Source organism: Opisthocomus hoazin, chromosome 2, assembly GCF_030867145.1.
Source record: "Opisthocomus hoazin isolate bOpiHoa1 chromosome 2, bOpiHoa1.hap1, whole genome shotgun sequence".
NCBI lineage: Eukaryota > Metazoa > Chordata > Aves > Opisthocomiformes > Opisthocomidae > Opisthocomus > Opisthocomus hoazin.
Window position 1 is genome coordinate 80793270 of NC_134415.1, and position 22981 is coordinate 80816250.

At 37.5% G+C, this 22981-nt stretch overlaps 1 protein-coding gene across 4 annotated transcripts in view; it reads left to right on the forward strand.

Moving 5' to 3' along the window:
• The window catches only part of ATG5 (autophagy related 5), an 85747-nt gene that overhangs the window by 36320 nt on the left and 26446 nt on the right, over positions 1-22981 (forward strand). For all 4 annotated transcript variants that reach the window (XM_075414295.1, XM_075414298.1, XM_075414296.1 and 1 more), the window contains exons 6-7: positions 3930-4024; positions 22309-22426. In XM_075414295.1, coding sequence (XP_075270410.1) covers positions 3930-4024; positions 22309-22426 — 213 coding nt within the window. The remainder of the gene's footprint in view (positions 1-3929; positions 4025-22308; positions 22427-22981) is intronic.

Sequence of the window (22981 nt, forward strand, 5' to 3'; positions counted from 1 at the left end):
AATATGTATTTTCAGAGCTCTCCTTAGATTCTGTGCATCTCTGTAGTACTGAAGGCTAATGCTTGTCTGTCATTCGGACGTGCAGTGACTGCTTTTCTAATAAATCAATGTTTATAAATGTAAGTGACTTAGATTTTTCAACTGGTGCTCTCCTCCATTATGTGGTTATTAACTTTCATATCTTTGACATAAAATACAGAGAGAGCAGTTTTTATATTTAACTTTAGGCAAGGCTATATAGCAACTATCCTCTCGTTCGAGAGATATGATTAGTAGAGTCATCTGAAACTTTTATACTGTCACTAATCTCACTTCTGTTTGAATCTTATTGCCATTAATTTAAATATTGTTATTCAGATATGAACATCTGCCTTCTGCAAGTACTGATTTTTGCTAATACAGAAACTGTTTAACACATCGGTCAAGCACTTTCTTAAAAACAGATGGATTGTGGAAAACAAAAGTAATCAGATTTGACTGTTGCAAGAGTTTAGATATCATGTAGACTGCATAAGCTTTTTACGAGGGAGGGAGATGAGTGTGTAAAGTGCTTTTGCTGATAGGTGGAGAACTCCTCCTTGTTCACTGGCTAGATGAAAACTCAGTTTTGTTTTGATTGTCAGCCTTCCGGCCAGCACCTTCTGTTTTTAAGTCCTGTCTAGCCAAGCACTAAAAAGTTCTTACAGCCCGGTGTAGCATTAGTAGCTTCCTTAAGTCTGTTTTGCATAGATAGGTGGTACTGACACACAAAAATGGGAGAATGATGAACTCTTTAGACTGATGAATTCTTTCGCTTATATTTTCAAGGGGATTGGGGTGGAGGGCGGTGTTGGGCGGTGTCAGGTTTTGTTTTAAGCTTTGAGTCTTAAGGGTTTGTCGAAAGCAGTTATTTTTGGATTTTGTATTTTGGAGCTTTAGGATTCTGGCATTCATCCAGTGCTCCTGGTGCTCATAAAAGCTCTTGCCAGGCCATATATATCAGTATGCAAACTGGATAGCCTTTTCCTGCTGCTTGCTTTAAGAATTTCTGTTAACTTTCTTATAAACAGCTCGGTTTCCTGTAGTAAAGATATTGTATCCATAGAAAGATGTTTGGACGACAGCAATATGAGATTACGAGGATGGATTAGCTTAGATGTGTTCAGACAGTGCTGTACATGCAGTGGAGATGTGTCTTAAAATGACTCCATTATGTCTAGCTAATTTACTAGAAAGTTTTTTGTTCCCTGGGATATCAGGTGGATTGACAGAACACACTTGATGACAAAATGCAACAAGTTTGTCATTCAACTGTTGCAGACTTACTGCTGTTATATTTAGAAACTACAGAAACTATTAGAAATATAAACATCTTGATAAAACAACAGATTGTCTTGAGCATTGTCTGAGTGTTCAGAGGATAATCTGAGAAATATATTTTCCTGCCTGAAATAAGATTACCTGCATGATTTCTGGGGGGTGAGGAAGCTGGAATGAAGCTGGAATTGAGTTAACTCTACCACTATTTAACTTTGTTTGTCCTTCAAAGATTCACTTGTTTGCCATATATGCCACAAGGGACAATATACTTAAGCTTCTACCAGAAGTCTGTTACATGTTTAGAATTTCTTGTTCTTCTGATCCATAAGATGTGTTGCTTATCTCTGTTGAATTCTGAGGACACTAAGCTGGTTATCCAACTTTCCTAGTTACTGTAATACAAGCATTAAACAAGTAAATGAAATTAATATTGGGGTTGTTTTTTGTTCAGGTGGGATGTCTCCAAATATGTAGATTCCTTATTTAAGAGTCTACTGAAGCTCACTAGCTTGAGTAGGTCTTGTTTTGTTTCGTGTATCACCATAATTAATAGTTTTATCAACTGAGTTTACACAGAATCACAGAATATTAGGGGTTGGAAGGGACCTCTGTGGGTCATCTAGTCCAACCCCCCTGCCAAAGCAGGGTCACCTACAGCAGGCTGCACAGGACCTTTGTCCAGGCGGGTTTTGAATATCTCCGGAGAAGGAGAATCCACAGCCTCCCTGGGTAGCCTGTTCCAGTGCTCCATCACCCTCAAAGTGAAGAAGTTCTTCCTCATGTTCAGACGGAACTTCCTGTGCTTCAGTTTGTGCCCGTTGCCCCTTGTCCCGTCGCTGAGCACCACTGAAGAGAGTCTGGTGCCATCCTCCTGGCACCCACCCTTCAGATGTTTATAAGCATTTATAAGGTCCCCTCTCAGGTATGAATTGATTAACGCCTACTGTAGGATGCCTGTCCACACAATCTGTTGTGAAAGCTATAAGCCATTCTCAGCACTGCATGCCAAGGATGAGGGATGTGTGCTAAATCTTCACCTTCCCATGGATGGAGTTCCTGTGGAGTTCCTTGTGTCAGACACTGTAAACCTCTGACTCTGTAGGCTGGGCTTCCCAAATGCCGGCTTGCTTGGGTACAGTCAGCTCCAGGGTGGTCACTGCCCCCCTGCTGAGCCTCCCAGCCGGTGAGCTGTGGAGCAGCACCCTGCTGTGGGGTGGCACCCCCCTATGGGGCAGGGGCCTGTGTGGTGGTGACAGGGGCTGTGACTGCAGCTCAGGTAAGTGCTTGTCAAAAGGCACTTGCTGCTAATCAGGAACACAAGGGTGTGGAAGTACTTTCTGAGTATCAGGAAGTGCTCCTATAGAATACCTGGCAGGAGTTTGCTTACAGTTTTTTTGAGAATTCCTGCCATTCAGTCAGAAAAAGCAACATGTTATAAATCCTGCAATGTGTATTAACTATGTCTTTAGCGCACTGGCAGGCATCTGTGCTATACACTGGAGTGAAGCAGATCTCAACCTTCTCAGTTTTCTCCAATTCCTTTAACTGTTAATTAGCACTTTTGGAAGCAGGAAGAACCTTTTGTTCCGTGAATAGGTTTCTGAATTTTACCTGGCTTCAAGGGGGGCTGATTTCTGTAACAGTTTACACCACCGGGCTTCTTGAGACTTGGCTGACCATTGTGCTGAGGAGAGAAAATTGGAGACTGTATGTTCCTTCTGAGGAAACATCTGCTGCATTTGGTGTCTTGGAGTGTTAGGGTCTGTAAGGAAATCTATCCCTTGCTCTTCCCTTTCTAAAGCTGCCTTCTCCAGTAAGGCCAGCAACAGTTTTATTCATCTTAGCTCTTCATGTTCCTTTCTGTCACATTTGGTATTGGTTGGTTGCTTGATTTGAATAATTGATTTGCATGAATAAAAGCCTGTACTGCTCTAGATCTATGCTGTCCTTACTACATCTTCAGTGCAATAAACTGTTTAGTTCTTGTAATGTCTGAACAGGATCAAGTGGTGTCCTGCCTATACTAAATCTAGTTACTTGGACAATATTAACAAAATGTGTTTCAAACATAAACTTTCATTTTTAGGTTGTATCATGCAACTGGCAGTGTATTTTCTGATTATATCATATGTTGTTGCAGATTATTTTAAGATTCACATATCCAAACGTAAACCCCTCATGAAGTTTTTCTACTGCTTTAGTTTCTCTATACTTTCCATCTCTTGTTCATTTATAGTTAAGAACAATTAAATGTTTTCAACAAACTGTGAGACAGAGTGGACCAGTAGCAGCAGGGAATGGAGAAACAGGCATTGTTAAATGAGGTAATGAAATCTGTAATTAGTGGCCCAATGTTTCCCTAACAGTGGGAGATAACGATACGAATGCAAGTTGCTGTCTCTTTCAGTTCGAGAAGTTGCCACATCACTGTTTTCGTAGGAGAATACAGATGACTTATCTTTGGCTTCAGGCTAAACAGGGAAGAGAAATGTGGGCAAAATAAATTCATAGAGTTCAAGCTTCTTTAAGAAAAGTTTGCATGTTGTTCCAATCATGTGTCATTTACCTCTTTTAGCTGAAAAAAGAATATATGTTATTAATATTAACAAAATCTAATTTTACCTTCACAGATAAATTTGAGCAGTTTTGGGCAATAAATCGAAAACTCATGGAGTATCCTCCAGAAGATAGTGGATTTCGATACATCCCATTTAGAATTTATCAGGTAGGAAACAATGAAATAAAACACTTTTACCAAACTCTTCCACTGAGGTGTCATACATCATAATCTGTTTTCAGAATTACACGTTGCCTTTTCTAACATTATGGTAAAACTTTGTATACTCATCCTTGCTGGACCCTTGAGTTGTATGAATTAGCGAAGACCAAATAGATGGTATTTATTCTAATACGTAATTACCATTCATTATGTTGTAAGTGTGTAATACTTGAGAATGTGTTAAGACTGGTACAGATTAGGTTTGCTTAGGATTTTTTTCAAAAAAAAAGAAGCTTATTCTGTCACTAAAAATCGCTGATAACTATGAAGACTGCTTTGGATGCAAAATGCCCTCTGAAAGGCCTGAGTCAAACATTTCAGGAGCAACACATTTCCCATGATCACTGTAGGCTGCTTTTCTTGTTGGCATTCTAAGGTGAAAGTAATGGCATAGGTCTTGCATCTTGTTCTTATCTCTGTCTTCTAATCATATACTTTACAATTCAAAACTAGCTTTGAATATTTTTTCTTTTTTAATAGACCAATGCTGTTTTTCTTAGCAGTTTATTTGGAGACATATTCTGTAGAATCCTTGCAATTTTTCGATGTCCCCTTTAGTTTTTATAGCATTAAGGTCACGATGAAGTTTGGAATTAAATATGGTTAAAAGCTTATACAGAATTCATGTAGCCTCTTCAGAAATTAAACAGTTCTTCTCTGATTCATATTTGAAACATTTTCATCTATGTGCATTTAGGTTTTGCACCTGTAACTATCAAAAAAGTCCTGTATTCATAGTACTGAATAGTCTGTGCTACTTTGTATAAGTTTGTATGGTCATTAAAACCTGTTATAATCTTGCAATGGGACCAAAGTAACTTTTAATGTTAGATAGAAGACATTTACCGTCATAGTGAAACCTTAGATTGAGAACGGAAGTCAGTTATTTTGTCAGAGATCATAGCAGATGGCAAGGTTTGTATAAGTATCAAGAAGTATGTATCATGAAAAGTAGTTCACTCACAGTATTTTGTTTGGTTGGTAACCAAGTTGTTTGTTTGTTTGGGGTTTTTTTAAGTCTTTTCATAGAAGTCACGTAAATGGGTTTGCAAAATGGAAGTTTTGCTGTCTGAAGAAGATACAGACCTTTCAGCCATAAGGGAAATTTTCTGTGATATCACATGATTTCATGCTAGTAAAGCTTTTTATAAAAAAAGGAGGAAAAAAATATCTAACTCAGTAATATCTATTCCTTTAGCCAGTAGTACTTACCTTGATTCTCATTATCTTTTCAAATAGAAACCCTTACTTGCTGTAGTTTAAACGCAAAATATCTAACTAAGAATAGAAGACTAAACACAAATAAAGATGGTGCTGAGTGAGCCTTTGAGAAGGTTGGTGTATATTATTTTCAGTAATGCTGCTCTTAATATTTCTAAATATTTTCAGTAATGTTCCTCTTTTTTAAAAAGTAGATGCAGATCTTTCTAGCTTTTTTGTTTGGTTCGTTTGCGTACTGATTACTCATAAAAGTCTATGTATTTAAAGGGATTTTCAGAAAGTGTTAGGAAGTGTGAGATTATAATTTGATTCCAAGCAAGGAGTTAATTCCTGTAATTTTAACATAATTTTACAGTACTTAGTGACAGACTTGCATATGCGGAAGTAGCTGATTCAAAAGTATTCTTAAGATGTATTTAACCCCCACCCTGACTGCACTTAATTTCCATTAGTGCTGGGAGAAGTCAGCTTTGCATTCTAATTGGTTGCTTGCATATCTCTACATAAATACCTGAAAGCCAGTTCAGCCTGGGTTTGTATTACTGTGGAAGTTTATTCCCTGTGTGTTTTCACATGGTGTTTTTGTAGATAGTTAAGGATATACAGGTGGATGGCAGGAAATTACTAGGCATTGCCTTCAGTGGGGAGACATCCTCCTCTTAGTCTGCATACCTTCCATTACCCCAAAAATATTAGAAGGAAATTCTGTGAAGGGAACTTTCAGAAAGAAAGACACTAAAGATTGTGTTTTGGCAGTATGAGGTGGATGAATTTGTTTTCCTTCGAAGAAATATACTAGATTATGATATCAACTAAGAAACATCTGTTTTAGCAGTGATTAAATGTGACTGAGAAAAGTTGCTGCAGAAAAAACGCATGCAATGAAGTGATCTGGCATACTTTTCACTGAAGGCCTGATATTTTCGAAACTCAAAGGCTCGATCAGTTGTAAAGCTTGTCTATTAGAATACATTTCTAAAGAATAATATGAATCATACCTCGTGTGGTATCCAAAACTGATGGTGTGTGGGGGAGAAAGAGGTGGCAAAAATACGAATGTCGTACTTGGGTAAGTCAGAACTAAACTAACCACAGGTAATTTTAAAAGCCCTTGTCCAGCACCTCTTAAGAGTAGCAGCTAAGATTGGACCCAGAATGCTGCTGTCTACTGTAGAAGATGAAGCAAAAGACTGAGTATCACTAAGGATCAACTCATTTTCAATTTTAAAAGTTAGCTAAGAGATCTTGGAGATTTGACTACCAGTTGTCATAGTCTAAACTGTGTCGTATGGAACTTGCACCAGATGAACTCTTGACATAGGTGGAAACTTTTTCTACCAGAGATGGTTTAAAAATAGTGATTATATTTTTGTGACAAACACATCCAAAAAAAAAAAAATAAAGTGCCCCACTTTATTGCTTCAGGGCTATATGCTGCTGTGTCTTCAGCTGACAGTTGCATGAAAACTTTTTTACCCCTTGGTCTGATCGTACTGTTGCATAGAGTGATTTTTTCACTTGTTCTTTGATAACAAGAGAGAAAATAATAGTAATGTTTGGAGTATATTATACATTTAAGAGTGTTGCTTTTCTCGTACAGTACTAGACCTAATCTGGCTTGGGGACTTTTTCCCCATGTGTATAACACCAGCTGGTTTTGCACTTTCTAATTGAACAAACTATATGGCTGATAGATGGCAGGAAGCTTTTGTCAGTCCTTGGCTCCAGGCACTGTGACGGGGCAGATTAGTCAGGCACCAGAGAGGAGTCTCTACATGGTGATGGGGGCTACCCTGATGAACTACTGTCTGCTGTCTTATGCTGCAAGTGGGAGCACTCTGAGTCTCAGTTGCTGTGCACTTAGTCTGCACTCACCCCCGAGTTTTGGTGTCTTGCTCTCTCCCTGTGTCTTGCTCACCCATTTGTTCTTGCTTGCTTTCTCCCTGTCAGTCTTCCTGCTTTCCTGTGGAGTCTCCCCTAGGAGTATATAGAATTTAAGGTTGCAAGTAGCAGCTCATTCTTGAGAATAAAATTACAAAAGTATGTGAAAGAAAATGCATTAAAACTATTCATGCCAAGTTCTGAGCTTTTCTAGAGTTGCCCTTGGCTTAAGGCAGGCTGGCTGTTGCATGTTTGCCAGTGCAAAGGGGGATGATCTGGGATTGCTTGTTTGCTTGTTCCTTTATTTGGGTACTGAGACATGCCATGGTATTGAAATGAACATTTCCTTTGCCTCTGTTTTCTAAGGGCGTCCCTTAAGACGTTGTGATTAAATTGTACAGTCACAAATTGTTAGGATGTTTATCTGCCTTAGTAAAGGGAGTGAAATTCTCCATACTTGGTAACGCATCGGTTAAATCCAACACTTTGCTCTTTCTGTCAAAGTTGCAGTACTGAGATGTCAAAATACGTTTAAATGTCTGCCATGACCTGTCCTCTAAAAATAGCAAGGTGGGAGGGGGAAATTAAATATTCTAAGACATTATTAATATCTGGCTCAATAAATGAATCAGAAGCCCAAGCATTGCCCTTTCCCAAGCAATGGAAGACAGTTTTATTCATATTTCCACATTAACTGGCAGAGTTCAGATAATCGGTTGTAAAACCCAATACAAATACGCAAATCAGTGTCACAGTTTGGCCCATGGTATGACAACTGATCAAAACAGATTGTTTGGAAGGATACTGGGTCCACCTGTAAAGTTTTCAAGTAATAATGTATCCATCTTTTTACGCTAGTGTGTTATTAAAATCTTTTTTGTTTTGGGTGGAAAGCCTCCATTTTATTTCAAGGCTGAGTTTGTCTGACTTTAACTCCAGTTTCTAGATTTTATTTTGCCTTACACCACTTTAAAGTCATCTGACTTTAACCTTCACATTTGTTTATGGAGTGATTTCAGCAGCTTCAGTTTTCTTTGGTAAGCTGAATCAGTTGAGTTCTTTAAGCCTGTTGTCATGAGGCTCGCTTACAAGTGCTGAAGTTGGTTTTATTAGTCGTCTTTTCAAACACTAGCTGATATTTCGATAATCCTCAAGATCAGTATTACAGTTAGGGAGAAGTAGAGGCCAAAAGTAAAGTTTATTTCGATAGGGTTTTAGATCAAAAATACTTCATTGGTGGGATAGAGGTAAAGTTAGCTACTGCTTGAAACTGCAAATCTGAAAGTTTTTATGAAATTGCGATGGTTTGTCAAGCAAAAAAAACCTAGAAAATGTAAGTCCTGTCGACCTGAAGAGGGCAACACAACACAGCAAGTTTCAACGTCTTGTTGGCTAGTGCAAAATGCTCTTGAATAAACTTGTGTATAATACCCTATTTAATTTTTTCTTATTTATTAAAAATGACAGTTTCATAGAGGACCTGTTGAAAATAGACCAGTTTATTTTTTAAAAAACTGCCTTTTACAAAGAGGAAGTTTGAATGAATAGGTAAATAATGTGAAATTATGTTTGATTTGTGTAACAGCTGTGCTCAGCTCAATTTCTGTGCTCAAAAGAGAAAATCTGATTCACCTTCAACCGACTACACAGAACGATTTACTCTGATGGTTTGGCATTCAAGAAACAATAGCACACTTTCACCAGATTTAAATTACTTCGAAATCAAAGCTCTATGAATAAGAAAGCTTAAAAGCTTTTTTAGGCAAATATTTTTCCTAGTGCCTCATTACTGGAGGGGCGGACCCCTTCCATCTGGTATTGCATATGAGCAGCATGATCCACAGGTTGCTATGAATACTTGTTTTCTGAACTCGATTGCTTAGTTCTGTGCTGAAAGTAATAGCAATTTGACAGGTTGTCACCTCGAGTTGAAGGTGACTGTCACCACAGCTGAGGTTTCATAATTGCGTGAGCTTTTCTGGTCCATTTAAGTGCAAAGTGAAATGGGCTAGCTCAAACCAACGCTGTTGAAGATGACTTTTTTTGCATGTTTTGTATTGAGGAGTGTCCATGCAGTCCTTTCAAAAGACTTAGGGAACCCATGTGCAAGATGAGCCTTGTGCCTTTTAAGAATCTCAGTACAGGATGGGGGCTGTCAATCAGAGTTTAAAAGCAAAATTCTGAGGTTGTAAAGTGTATTGTTTGTCAGATATGTGGCTAAAGTTTACATAAATATGCCCAAGTTATCTGTAAAGCTGTCAGTCTGCCTGGTTCAAAGCTATTGTAAAAGTTGCATAGCGCTCAGGGAGGAGGTGCAGAAGAGACTGAGCTGTAAACTCTCAGTTTGGGTAGCTTCTCTGAGCCACCATTCAACTGTTCCCAAGCTGGATAGTTTTAAGCTAGCTGAGGCTCGTTGGTAGGAGCTACAGTAATCCTTCTGAGCTGAGTGTAGATGGAGCTTGTATAGAAAGAATAAAGTAGTTTTGCTTGGATGAAAAGTAGTTTGTTGAGGTTCTGAATTATAACTAGTTTAAAACAATTTAGGGATATACTGGATTGTGCATATTGTGGAAAACTGGGTAGTATTTTGTTTTAAATCCTTTTTATCTTATCAGATACTCTTTGATCTAAGAAGAATCTAAGTGTATCAAAAATCAGTAGCATCTCAAGAGTTAATTTATTAACTTTGTGTAATGTTACATGGAATTTTTTTTTGCTAGCAAAACATAAGTCAGTACATTTTGAGTTACGATGAAATAATGAACACTTCTGGTGGGGAAAAAAAAAATTATTCCTGGTTCAGAAATTGCCTTGATCTTACCAAATGTATTATGCACTCCTTAATCACAAATTGGTAGTTAATTTTTTAGCAAATTATTTTTGTATAAATCTCTAATTAGCTTTTCTCTGAATTGTCTTATGATGGTGACCTTGGATATAAATAAGTTTATGTAAATATTCATGCTACAAATTTGAATTTAAACCATGAGGTTTGAATTCTTGTGGCTCTATTTCCCTGAACTATTTTATGAAGTTAGTGCTCTTGTATACTTGTATATTATCCTAAATTTGTTATGAAAGTTAATACATGCATGTAATTAAAAAAGATAGTTGCAGTTTTCACCTCAGCCTTGAGTGTTAATTTGTAAGAATATGAATATGTTGAGAGGCTGGGATGAAGACAATGAATGAAGCAGTAACTCCATTGAATTAGTTCTGCGTAGAGTTACTGTTAGATCTTGTAATTTAAATGCGGTGCTCTTTAGTATATTGCTACCTTTCTTTTCATCATTGAAGCTGGTCATTTTACTTCTCTGTTTCATTTGGTTTAGTCAACACAAGCTGATTTGCCACTTTCACTACATGCTTCATTATGTGGTCAGGTTCTTATTTTGTAGCAAGAGGGATTTTTACTACCTGAAACTTGCAATCCGGAGCTGTATTCCTCTGAGATTGCTATTACGTCAGGGTATGAGAGCCAGAAAAAAACCCGACCACACCACAGTTCGTGAACTGCTTTGCATTCAGAAAAAGCGGAAAAGCAAATGTGGAATGTTTTTCTTCAGAGGAATGAAGAATGTCGTCTTCGAGGGTTATTTCTGTAGCTGTGCAGCATATGCCGTGCCTATTGCTTAGGAATTAAGCTAGAACAAAGCCCAGCCTATGATGATGTTGCAGAAAGTTAACTCTGCGTAGATGAAAGTCAGAGCAGTACCTGTTTTGATTTGTTGATATCAGTATGCTATCTTGTTTTTCCTGTACTTATTTTGAAATACAATAGGTAAATAAAACAGGTTAACTTTTGCACAAAATTGAAGATTAGAAAATACAAGAACTGTTCAGTTTTCTGGAAAGTACCCATACTTCTATTTGCACTTTCCAGAAGACTGAGAGCAAATTTTACTCAGGTAAGTGTGGAATGGAACAAACCTCTGAGGATGTGGGATATGACACCATACTCTAGGAGTACATTATGAATTAACAAACATAAATTGCTGGAATTTTGCTGTCCTTGACTATAGGAGTTTCTTCTAGTTAATCGCTATTGTAGAAAGCTAAGGAGAATGATTGATTTTAATGCCAGTGAGTAGTTTGAAAGTGTTCTATGAAGTACTATACTATTCATTGCTCTTAAGCAAACAATGCAATGTGTGCTTTTGTGGCTGTAAATCCATTTCTAAAGTTGTTTGGTTCATAGGTAGTCAGTACTCTTATTGTTTACTTTTATGTGAGGCTTAGGTCTACGTATGTGCATAAGACACTGCAGCTGTGAAAAGCACTGTTGATTTGTCACTGACTCTTCAGATACCTGGATATTTTACCAATTGCAAATATGAATCCTTTTCTGGGAAGGAAGTTTAACACTTCAAGGCCATGCTTATGTTGTAGATGTCTGTCTTCGCAGTGTTCAACAAAACTGCCTCTTGGAACTGTTTCTTCTATTTAGACTCTGTTATTTCTGGCCTTATGACCGTTACCTGCTGTCTGTTCTGTGTGTTATCACTCTCTTGAGTGTTGACTTCCTTCTGCTTCTAGGATCTGTACAATTCACCTGAGGATAAATAATGCAATTTAGTTGTTCAGAGAATATAGGGCTACTTGTCCTGCACAGATAAATTTAACAGATCATTTGAAAGACTAGGCTACAGCCAGAATGTGATTCAGCCATGCTTGTTAGGTATTTTGACATGAAAGTGGCTGTGAGTGATACTTCTGCAACTTTTGTTATGCAACTAGTAATGGAACTTCTGGCAACACACACTCTTACTGAAATGACCCACAAGGTATAACAGGATGTTTGCTTTGGAGAACATTTGTTCCAGATTGTCTCAAAAACCTGTGGGTTTTGGTACATTCTGCCTCTTGATTTCAGTGCCCAAAACTCTGTTTTTCTTAGACCCTTCTTGTAAAGCAGCTGGATCATCATCACCATTCAAACCTTTGTTCCCTTTTTCTTGCAACATAGGCACTGGGTAGCTTGCATATTGTTACGGATATACTCTTTTCCCATCAGAAATGTTGTAGCACAGATGGCACTCAGTAAAATGCCTATTTAGAAAAGCAGTTTGAGTTTTTAGGTTGTTGTGAAGCAAAATTGCTGCCTCTAGGTAAGGTATCTGCACTGTATTTTGGATTACATCATGTACCCCTTTAGTTCCATAGGTTTTTAGGCCTTTCTGGCAAAGGTCGCTTAGTTGGATGTATCTGCAGATGAAAGGTGTTTCATTTACTTAGTTACTGATGAGCTTCTTAAGAGATCTGGATTTCTCTCTCCTTCTTTTGTGAGAGGTGCTTTCCTCTATGGGAATCTGTGGAATGAATGGCTCTTTTCTTAGTGTCTTAATGTTACTATCACCTACTATTACCTACTATTAAAGCTCCAAGCAATTCTTTAAACAAAAAGAGACAGACTGTACAAGCACTTATAGATGGTCCTTCTTATTTCACTACTTTTAAGAACGATACCTTGTTTTGGACAATCCTAAATACTTAGGGTTTTCCCAGGTCGATATTCAAGATGCTGTGTTGCCAGAGTCTTGTCCATAACTGCATGCATGCCAGACTGAAGCTTTGCTGCGTATTTCTGGTGTATTATGTGCTTTGTCTTTTGACACTGACTGGGTAGAGCCCTTTAGGAGAGTTCTTCATCTGTTCGACAAAAAGCCCAAAGGACTGGCTACTTCAACACAGCTTTTCTAACCACATAGGCAGTTAAGAATCTTGTCCAAGTTGGTCAGGATACAAGTTGCTGTTGATTAGGGCTGAGTCTCCTTCGGCTCTAGCAGTATTAGTGGCCATCTTGCAGACTTAGGGAGATTTTTCACATATTTGTTAATTTTTGTCACGGTACGGAAACCGAACTAACATAGCTTTAGTGGTGCTTCAGCCTTCATTTAGCAAGGGCCTTTAGGACCATTCTCTAAATGATCATGCTCTGTAAGGAATACTGCTTGGAGTCACTCAAAGCATAATGAGCATTTTAAAGGTATTCTTTAACACGCTTTGAAGAACAGATGTACATTCTCAACCCATCATCTGTCCAACTGTTTTCTCACAGAAATCTTGAAACAAGAAATTCTTGGTTAAGAACTGAAGAAAGAGTAAACTCGGTCCTTCCATAGATGATGAGTCAGCTTGCAGAAGAAAGATTTTCTGTGGATGTAAAACACATTTCAAGGAAGAGTTACTGTTAAATAATCCGTACTTCCCAACAGCAATGGAATTTATCAACCAGTTGCCAACTTGCTCAGAAACAACAGCATGAAAATACCTTACTTTTAGAGGGATGGGGTTATATTGTGGCCTTTTTAAATTTAATAGGTCTGCAACCACTCTTACATACAGTAGACTCAAGTGTACCCAGTGGGACTGAGGTTCTACAATGAGTACTTGTTATAAAAGCAGACAGATCCACTTCAGATGGAAGAGAGTACAATCTCTGAACATCTCATAAGGGTCTCAGTGTCTACACTCATAGATGTGAAGGTTCTCCTAGATAACCTTGGAGTTCAAGGAATACAGGGAGTTCAGCAGTGGGACCTATGGCAAGGAATGCTAAGTGGTGGCCTGGGCTGCTGTAGGAGAAGTGTTGCCAGCAGGTCAAGGCGGGTGATCCTTCCCCTCTGCTCAGCACTGGTAAGGCCACACCTGGAGGACTGTGTGCAGTTCTGGGCTCCTTAGTACAGAAGGGACGTGGAGCTGCTGGAGAGAGTCCAACAAAGGGCCACTGGGATGACTAAGGGACTGGTGCATCTAATATGAGGGTAAAAAAAAGGCTGAGAGCGCTGTGGCTGTTCGGCCTAGAGAAGAAAAGTGTCAGGGGGATCTCATCAATGTGTATAAATACGTGCAGGGAGAGTGCATAGGAGAAGGAGCCAGGCACTTTCAAGTGGTGCCCAGTGACAGAACCAGAAGCAATGGGCACAAACTGAAATACGAGACGTCAGGAAATACTTTTTTACTGTGAGGGTCACTGAGCTCTGGCACAGGTTGTCCAGAGGGGTTGTAGATTCTCCATCCTCACAGATAGCCAAAAGCTGCTTGGACATGGGTATCTGTCTGCAGGTGGCCCTGCTGGAGCATGAGATTTGGACAACGTGTCCTCCAGAGGTCTCTTCCAGCCTCAACCATTCTGGGATTTAGAGTCAACATGCTAGCGTGCTGAAAAGCCATTTGGAAAACCCAAAAGATGTTCTGTGAAGCCATAGAAGCTTAAATTGTTCCTTAGGAACCATTGTTGTTCTGAATCCTGTGACAGGCTCCTACTTGATGCTGCTAAGATAAAACCTGGATTCCTAGAAGGATCTGAAAGAAGTTTGTGCCTTTTTTCTCCTTTATGCCCTTATGCAATGTGATGTGAATGTTTGACATGGACACAAAATCATTGTGGACAGCATGATGCATCTTTAGAAACAGTTACAGAAACTGAAACGTCTTCTATTCTGAAGTGTTACGGTTATCCAACCCATTAATTTTTTAATCACTTGAGTTTGGTAAAGGATGTGTTCTAACTAGGCATATATTTTTTCAGGTTAGTAGAACATGTGCTAGGACTTTAACTTTCAAATGGTTTACATGGTTGTAATAACTCATTTTGTTGCTACTACATAAAGCTGTTTCTAAAAGATTGTAAGGAAGCACGTTACCAATTAAAATAGTACGGAAGAGGGTGGTGTTTTAAATGGCTCTTTAATCTTTTTTAAAGATGAGCAAGTAATGGCCCTCAACAACATGTGTGGTAGAATTATCTGAAATAGTTGCTGTAGTTGTCTGTAGGTTTGCAATAATGCTAAATTATTGTTAATTGTGTAGGAAGTTAGGATGAAACTGCAGTTGCTTCATACAGTGTGCTCTGTTCAATGGAAGACTTGAAGGAAGACATGAGTTGTTGCCCATGCATGATTAGGAGAATAGTTCTTAACCATTCATGACTAAAAATTGTTCAATATTATTGTCTAGGCATAACTGTAGCAAGCCCTGCCACATAAAATTTTAACCTTATTCCAGATGTGTTTATAATTCTAGTTAATTCTGGCATTAAGTATTACTTGCATCAATTTTTTGACCTAACGTTTGCCATGTAACAGACCATAACAAGTTAAAGCTTCCTTCCACCAAGGGAATGCATCATATAATTGTTCTTGATTTTAAGATAGTGATCATTAATGTTCAAAAACGGAAGGATTTCCAGCTTGTGTAATACTGTTAAGAGTGCTTTTTAAGAATAACGAAATTTTCACTTGATATGTGTTCAGGTTATAATTTTGACGGCAAGTTTATGTTTTCTTGGTCGTGTAAAGTAAACAAATGTAAAATCACTTTGACGTAATTTGGGTACACACTTTTATAGGAAAAAAATGATCCACTGAGTAAGTTTGTATGTCCTTCATGTTATGCAATATTCTTTCAACAGTGTGTTACTTTCATATCTTATCCTTTCATGTTATTTCAAATCTTAGAAGTAAGAAGTTTTAAAGGTGTATCCAAATACACATTCATCATAACTGTATTAAAGCGTGTGTACAGGTATTCATAGAATTATCTCAAGCTTCAATCTAGTGGTATGCTTCTGCACTACTAATTTATGTGACTGCTGTTAGTGTGAATTCATTGTATAAAGCGTAGCCTGTTTGTTTTTGATCGTTGTTGTTGTTGTTGTTGCATGCCTCGTAAAAATATTAGGGAGTATATATAGTTGCTCTTCATCACCATAAAGACTTTTAACTTCATGAGGAAACCAAAGCTTCCTTCTCGCCACATAACTGCAAGAAATCCTAATATAAACTCAAGAAAACGTGAAAGGATGCATTTTTTCCTATAGGTTGTAATCAGATATATATTGTAATGTTTACAGCCACTGAAAATATCTAATTTATTAGAGCAATTTAAAATGTATTATGGGGAAAACCAAGCCATTTGATTTATTCTATATGTTGACTTTACAGCTAGTCCTGCAACCCACATCACATCCTGTCAATGAGTCAATTTTTCTGGTAATTCTAGATAGGCGTGTTGGGCATGTTTATACTCTTTGGTTTTGTCTTACAGTTTTCAGTTACATAGTGGACATATAAATCCATTACTTAGTTCTTTACAAAATAGAACTAATCAACATTTTTTTAAATGTGATGTGCCTTATTCTCTGAACATGATGTTGCAGATAAGCAGTTCAAAATTCGGAATGCTAACAAAAGCAGTGCCGGCCTTATTCAAAGCACACAATCATAACTAGAGCATCTGTTAGATGGAGTTTACAGAGACTAATTAAAGAAATACTAGAAATAGTCTTTTAATTTTCTTGGAACATTGTTCCAGTCCTAACAACTTGGAGAATAAGGGAAACAGAAAAATCATCAAAGGTATGCAATAAAGCAGTGGGGTGTCTGGGAGAAGCCCTCTATAACTTGGAAGATTTGAAGGAGGGGAGAGGAGCAATGATTACAGGATAAAGACAAATCACGTTGTTGTGTTTTATGCCTCTCGTAATAGAAGCTCAAAAAATACTGATTAAATTTGAAAGGTGACAGATTTCAAATGGGTAAAATGAGATAATTTCCTTTTTATGTTTGTATGTGTGTACTTCAGCTTGCTGAACTGAAAACCAAGGGTGAACTTGCTTCTTGCAAAAGAGATGAAGTTTATAGGTTTTTAATAGGTGATTGAGGAAGTGAGTTCTTTGAACCTTCTTTCAACGTGTATATGTCTGTCTTACTGAGTTCAGCCAGTTGTCATTCATATAGTCATGGACTGCTAGTGGTGGGATTTTATTTGGGGAGGGGGCGTTACTTGAAATGCAGAGGAAGAGAGTTCTGACTTTCATTTTGTTTGTTTTACTGGGCTCTGTGGATACCTGTTACAACCTACTGTTTTAATGTTTCAGAGGAAGGCTAGCCAAGGGAAATGGAGGAGAGCGGTTACTGATTTTTAGCTAAGTCTGGGTAATGGTATAAAAATTGAGGTTAAATCTGAGTAATCAGTTTGTGAGGTGTACTGTTGAGAGGGTTGCTTTAGTCCACACTGCACTAATATGCTTTCAAAGAGAATGGTGTGTTCCTTCTAGGAAAGAAATTGGCAAGGAGAAATTGTATGTGCTGGCAACAGTCAGCATGGTCAGTGTTTTCCTTGCTATTCAAATGTTCTTCTCGCTCCTATATCGCTGATGCTATTTGTTGCACAGGCTGCCTTTCTGGCTTGTTTTGGTCATCGAATGTTTTTTGGTCATCGAATGTTAGCTGTTTACATATGTAAAAGCTCTCTGATGTGGTATTTTTTTATCCACTGGTGATTTTTTCCAGAAGCCAGTCAAGTGTTTCTATTGGCCTTACTCTGCAGGTATCAGGATATATGAAATGAGCTTAAAAGCCAAGTAATCTCTCTTAATATGTGACTAGTTTCTGAATGGAAGTCAAAATACGCAGCAGTTGAAGCAACTGTAGATAATGTTATCAAAATCGTAAAACTTGGGACAAGAGGTAGGCCAGGTTCAGGAGAGCCACCTTAGGCTAGGTCCTCAGAACTTGCTTTTTCTACACACCCAGAAATAGTTCTTTCCTATTCTGACACAAATTCTTACCTGAGTTTATTGGTTATTTTCAGTCTTGGCTGCCACTTCCATTTAATCCTTCAGTCTGATAACCTGCCTGTCTAGTTTCTAGCGAGTGGAGTTGTCTGTTTTTAAAAACAACAACAACAAAAATGCAACAAAAAACCAGGAACATTCCTTGTGCCTTTTCCACAATGAAGTACTTGGTGATTCTGGTCTAATATTAAGCAAAAAGAAGCCAAAGCTACACACTCCAGAAATACCAGCAGAAATACTGCATTTCAGCACCAGTGAAAGAGCGGTATTTCAGATGGGGCTTAGCAGCATCTTGCTTTCAGACAGGCATGTTATTGTGATGGTTTGGTGACTACAGCAATTTCTCATTTTTTCAATTAGTCACTTTTTATTGTGCATGGAGATTTTTAATTGAAAACATCAGTACAAAGCAGAAGACATCTTAGAAAATATATGGAAAATGTACTTTTGAGTAAATACTTAAGAAAATTTGTATAATTAATTTTAATTTCGGAGAGTAGTTAATTTTCCTGTACTTTCATTTTTATATAAAATTAAATCATTACACAAACTCGTATTATTACTTTTAAAGCTTCTTGGTTGAGTTTAAATCAGTTTAAACAAAATGATAAATTTAAATTGAGAGTTTTTTAGTGTGAAGTAGTTCATTACAAAACAGCAAAGACTATGAACTTGACAAGTTACTGAAAATATGATGGGGTGTGTAGGGAAGTCTCAAGTTTTACAGTTTTAGGCTGCCAGCTTATGCACGTGTGAGAATTGTAAGGAATTCTTTTTTTTTTTTTTACTTTGTGGGTTCAATGTGTATGGTAACTTTTATTTGTTTGAATACTGTTAGAGTAGCAGCAGAGTGTTGACGCAGAAAATCCAAGTAACTTCCTCTAGATGGAAATACTGGTAACTCCAATTTTTCCAGATTAAAACCCAGCACATCATGAGTTATGTTTTTCATTTTATGATGCATCCTGTATAAAATGTCTGACTAATTAAATTGTGGATTTCATGCAGTGTTTGATGTTCTGTTGATTCAGAAAAGGACCAGGCAAGCTTGCTACTCTTTTTTTTGGCAGGATGATAGGGAAGAAAAAGAGTTATAACTGCTAGCACAATATGTAACTACATAGCTTGTCTCTGATCCTGTGAAGCTTTATGCTGCCTTAAACGGCTTCTTAAAACTTTCCCTCACCTATAACTCTTCTCAGTGCCAGTATACCTGAATAGGTAATTTTAATCTATATTTTCTTGCTGTAGTGTAATTTTGTTTTCACTGTCACTTTCCTATCCCTGTTATTGTTTCAACTTTCTTTGAAAAGAGTAAAGTCTTCATTTGTTCTGCAAAGCACAAGATTAGTGGTTCTATGTAGGAGTAGAGAAGGAGACATTTCAGTTGGAATAAGAAAGTTCAACTTTCTAGAAAATATGTTAACTTTGAGTTGAATATTTGTTTTCATGAACATTTGATGACTTGATACTGAACTGTGGACATGATCAGTGTAAAATGCACTGCAAATTTTGGGCGGGGTGATGGTCTTCATATGCTCATGCACTTGAAAGCATTTCCTTTGTAGGTCTGTCATCAGCAATTACTGATTGACTCTCACCTGTTGTATCCTGCAAATGCATCCAGCATGTTTTGAACAGCTCACAGCTACATTGGGGCTAGACTGTAAAATAAAGTAATTTTAAAAGCGCTATATTCTGTTGAAGCGATGATAATCTTATAGGAAAACCCAATGGCACTGTATAAATACATGCTTTTGGCCTGGTGTAGATTATTTAAAACCGTTGTCAGTTAACAGTTACGCAGTGATGTCTTCGTGGGTTAGATTACAGATAGTACTGTTTTGCATGATTGATTAAGCAAATATTGTAAAAAACACATTATGTAAGCAATTACTCCTGTTGGCTATTCTTTCACGTGGTGGTGTAGTGAATACTAGAGTAGAAAGTTGTAGTCAAGTTGGGCTTATATTACTAGCTATCGCACTTCAAAAGGGGTGATGGAAAGATTTTTCTGGAATGATTTGTGCTCCTGTATGACTAAGATACTTTGAGAAGTTATCCTATAAACCTTCTAGATTGCAAGATGGGACTTTTGACTCTTCCTGTGCGTAAAGCATCTGCTGCATGGGAGGGAAGAAATGTAAGCATGTTGGGGTAATACTCTGCCTGTAGGATTATATTTGTGAACCACAGTCTTTGTATAAACACCGTGCAGTTACTTTTATCATTTTAACATTGATGGAGACCAGTAATTTTTATTTACATTACCACATCTGTATTTTTGACACTTAAAATATAAAATGGAATTCATTTTCTATAATGTTTCATGATAGCAGCTGAGGAAATTGCTTTGCAGCAGTCAGCAACTATGTGGGAGATTTTAGAAAATACATCTTCAGCTTCTCCCTCCTGGCGTTAAATTATGATAACTAGGAAAAAAATTGATTGTAATTTATTAATAAATAATGAGAAACTGCAGTATGCACTTGGGAAATTCTTATCTTAAAAGTCTTGATCATCCTTCTGGTGTTTATTTCTACTTCTACTACTTCAGATGGTAGGCACTTGGGAGCTGTGATTAGACTGTTGTGAATAATTGATTACTTTTTTTAAAGAAACTCGGTAGAAAATTGTTTTGGCTGTGATGATGTTTTAGGGTTTTTGTCTTTTTTCTGTATGTTTTGGGGGTACACTTCTTCAGTACAATGTGCCAGAGTTCACTTCCCAAGTGTGGATCTGTCTGAGGTGGATCCTGCTGGCCTGTGCATCCCATCATTTTTCAAATGTTCAGACATTTCATTAGTGCTGTTTGTATCCACATTCTGCTACCCTGAGGACATTGAGAATTGACTACAGCAGCTACTCAGCTCTTGCTGGATCAGTCTTCATAAGACTGGAAGAAGACTATTTTTCCATTTTTGGAGACTGTTGGCAAGAAGTAGCAAGTAGCTGTGTGTCAACAGTTCTGCACTGTGCTGCCCTGGAATTCCTTTGAGGCAGTGTGCCGCTCTTACAAAAAGACTCCTTCCCTGCTGTTTCAGAGAGGTGAATGACAATTAGGTTGTCATAGTTAATCTACTGCATGTAGCTTTTCATGTCAGTGGGTGACAGAGACCACATTGTAACTTCCTTTCAAAATTAACTTTTAACTTTCAAACTTTTTACTATACTTGTAGGGTTTTTTTTTTTCCAAAAACCTCCACAAGGAGATAAAGTACTTCTTGGTGTTGAGTTGTGTTGTTTTGTTTCTATTTTGTAATCACTGTAGTAGGACAGGAACTGCTTTCTGAGTGGTAGGAAACTAAATTTGGAAGGGGCAGTGGCTTGTCTTGCTTTTTTCCAATTAAGATAGTATGTGATGAAAGTGTAATTTACTGGAGCCCAATCACCCCGTAATGAAGGCCACATCGGCTGCTTTCTGGAGTTAGCTGCTAGCAGAAATTTGTCAGCAACAGTTTAGAGCTTGATTAAAACTTTTGGGTTGGTTAAATATGAGATTTTCAACTTCTGTTTTCTGTCTCAGGTGCCCAGTTTGGGAGGAGAGGTCAGATTGTCAGGGAAAAAACCTTTTCCTGTCCTTTCAATATTGGATGCTTGCTGACCCTGGGGTTGCTTGTACAGATACTCAAAGGGGATTACCTTAACATAACCACAGTTCTTAAATAAGTGCATCTGTAGATTCTGTAAACTACTTTGCTTCTTCTGCAGTGTTGGGAATTTTATTGCCTATGTTGTGGACAGTGACTGGCAGTAACTACTTTTTTTTTTTTTTACGATTTGCTTTTTTCGTCTCCAAAAGAAATTATGATGACATGAAAGATCCAACAGGACCCATAGTTGAAATAATCCTGAATTCCTGTGCATATCTGCAGCAAAAGTGGGGCATGCATGTTCTTTACATCTAATTCCTTAAGTAGGCAGAAGACTCTAGGTTGTCTGTCAAAAGCACAAATTTTTTTTTAGTTATGCTCTGTTGCTTGCAGCAGAAATAGTTTGAATTTTTCAACAGAAAATCTTCTGGAAAAAAATCACCTGGCTTGAGCTATAAGGGTACTTGTTTGCCATTGAAAGTGCTTAAAGTGTTTCTAAAAGGAGAAAGATAGACTATTGCAGAAGTTATTGGGTGTTTGTTACAGTATTGCTTTGGCTTGGTAAAACATATAGGTGTATGTTGAGCTCCTGACTTTGTGCTCACTGCTTGTTTTACTTAAAAATGTATTGAAATGTTTTGTTCAAGCAGATCCTATCCCCGTAACAGAAGGGTTTTATTTTAAATTTAAAGAATAAAAAAAGAATTTAACACTTCTATATCCAGGACACTGTTTATAAATTATCAGCACAGTTTTCTGGAGTGTCAACTTACTTTCAATTGTTAACAAATTCCCCTGCATTTCATGATATGAATGGGGGGGGAAATGCAAATGCCAGATGTTGCTTCTGCTGCAACCTCTTGTTCTATCCTATCTTTTGTGTGCCTGAAATGGTAATACTGCATATTTGCATGGTCCTTAAATTGTTGGTTTTGCTGATTTTGTTATTAAAACAGGCAACAACAGAGAGACCTTTTATACAGAAGCTATTTCGACCAATTGCTTCAGGAGGACAGTTGCATACTTTGGGAGATCTGCTAAAAGATGTGTGTCCTAGTGCTATCACCCCTGAAGGTACTGTAGAAATAACTTTTGTCTAGTAAGATAATTTTTTCTGTTGATTTACTGTTTGTTTTTTTTTTAATATGGGGATTTTGGAGGTAGAACTATATCTCAGTACCAGAGTTTCAGATTTCACTCCTCCTTGTTCTCTAGTGTGCCCGTTATACATCACCTGCAGTGTTTGGAGAGGGTAAGATTAAGTCCTTAAGCACTCCTGAAAAATTAATCTCTGGAAGTTTTATTTTAAAGTTTGTGTACTCCTTTGCCATCATGTTGCTCTTGATAAAAAGATTCACAGGTTATTTTCTGCGTTTTTAAAAATTAGTCTTAAAGCAACATCAACAGAAGGTTTATTTTAAGTTACTTTTAATTTTATATTATATTAACATTTCATATGTAAAACTCCGAAACTGATAGAAATTGAAGATGTTTTCAGAATATGTTTTTCTCCCTGTTGAAGCTGAACCTTTAAAAATGCACCAGAAAAGAAAGACTGTTAAAGTATGTCGTATTTTATGTATGGTTACTAAGTAGTATTGTATGACAAGATACCAGTTATTCATATAG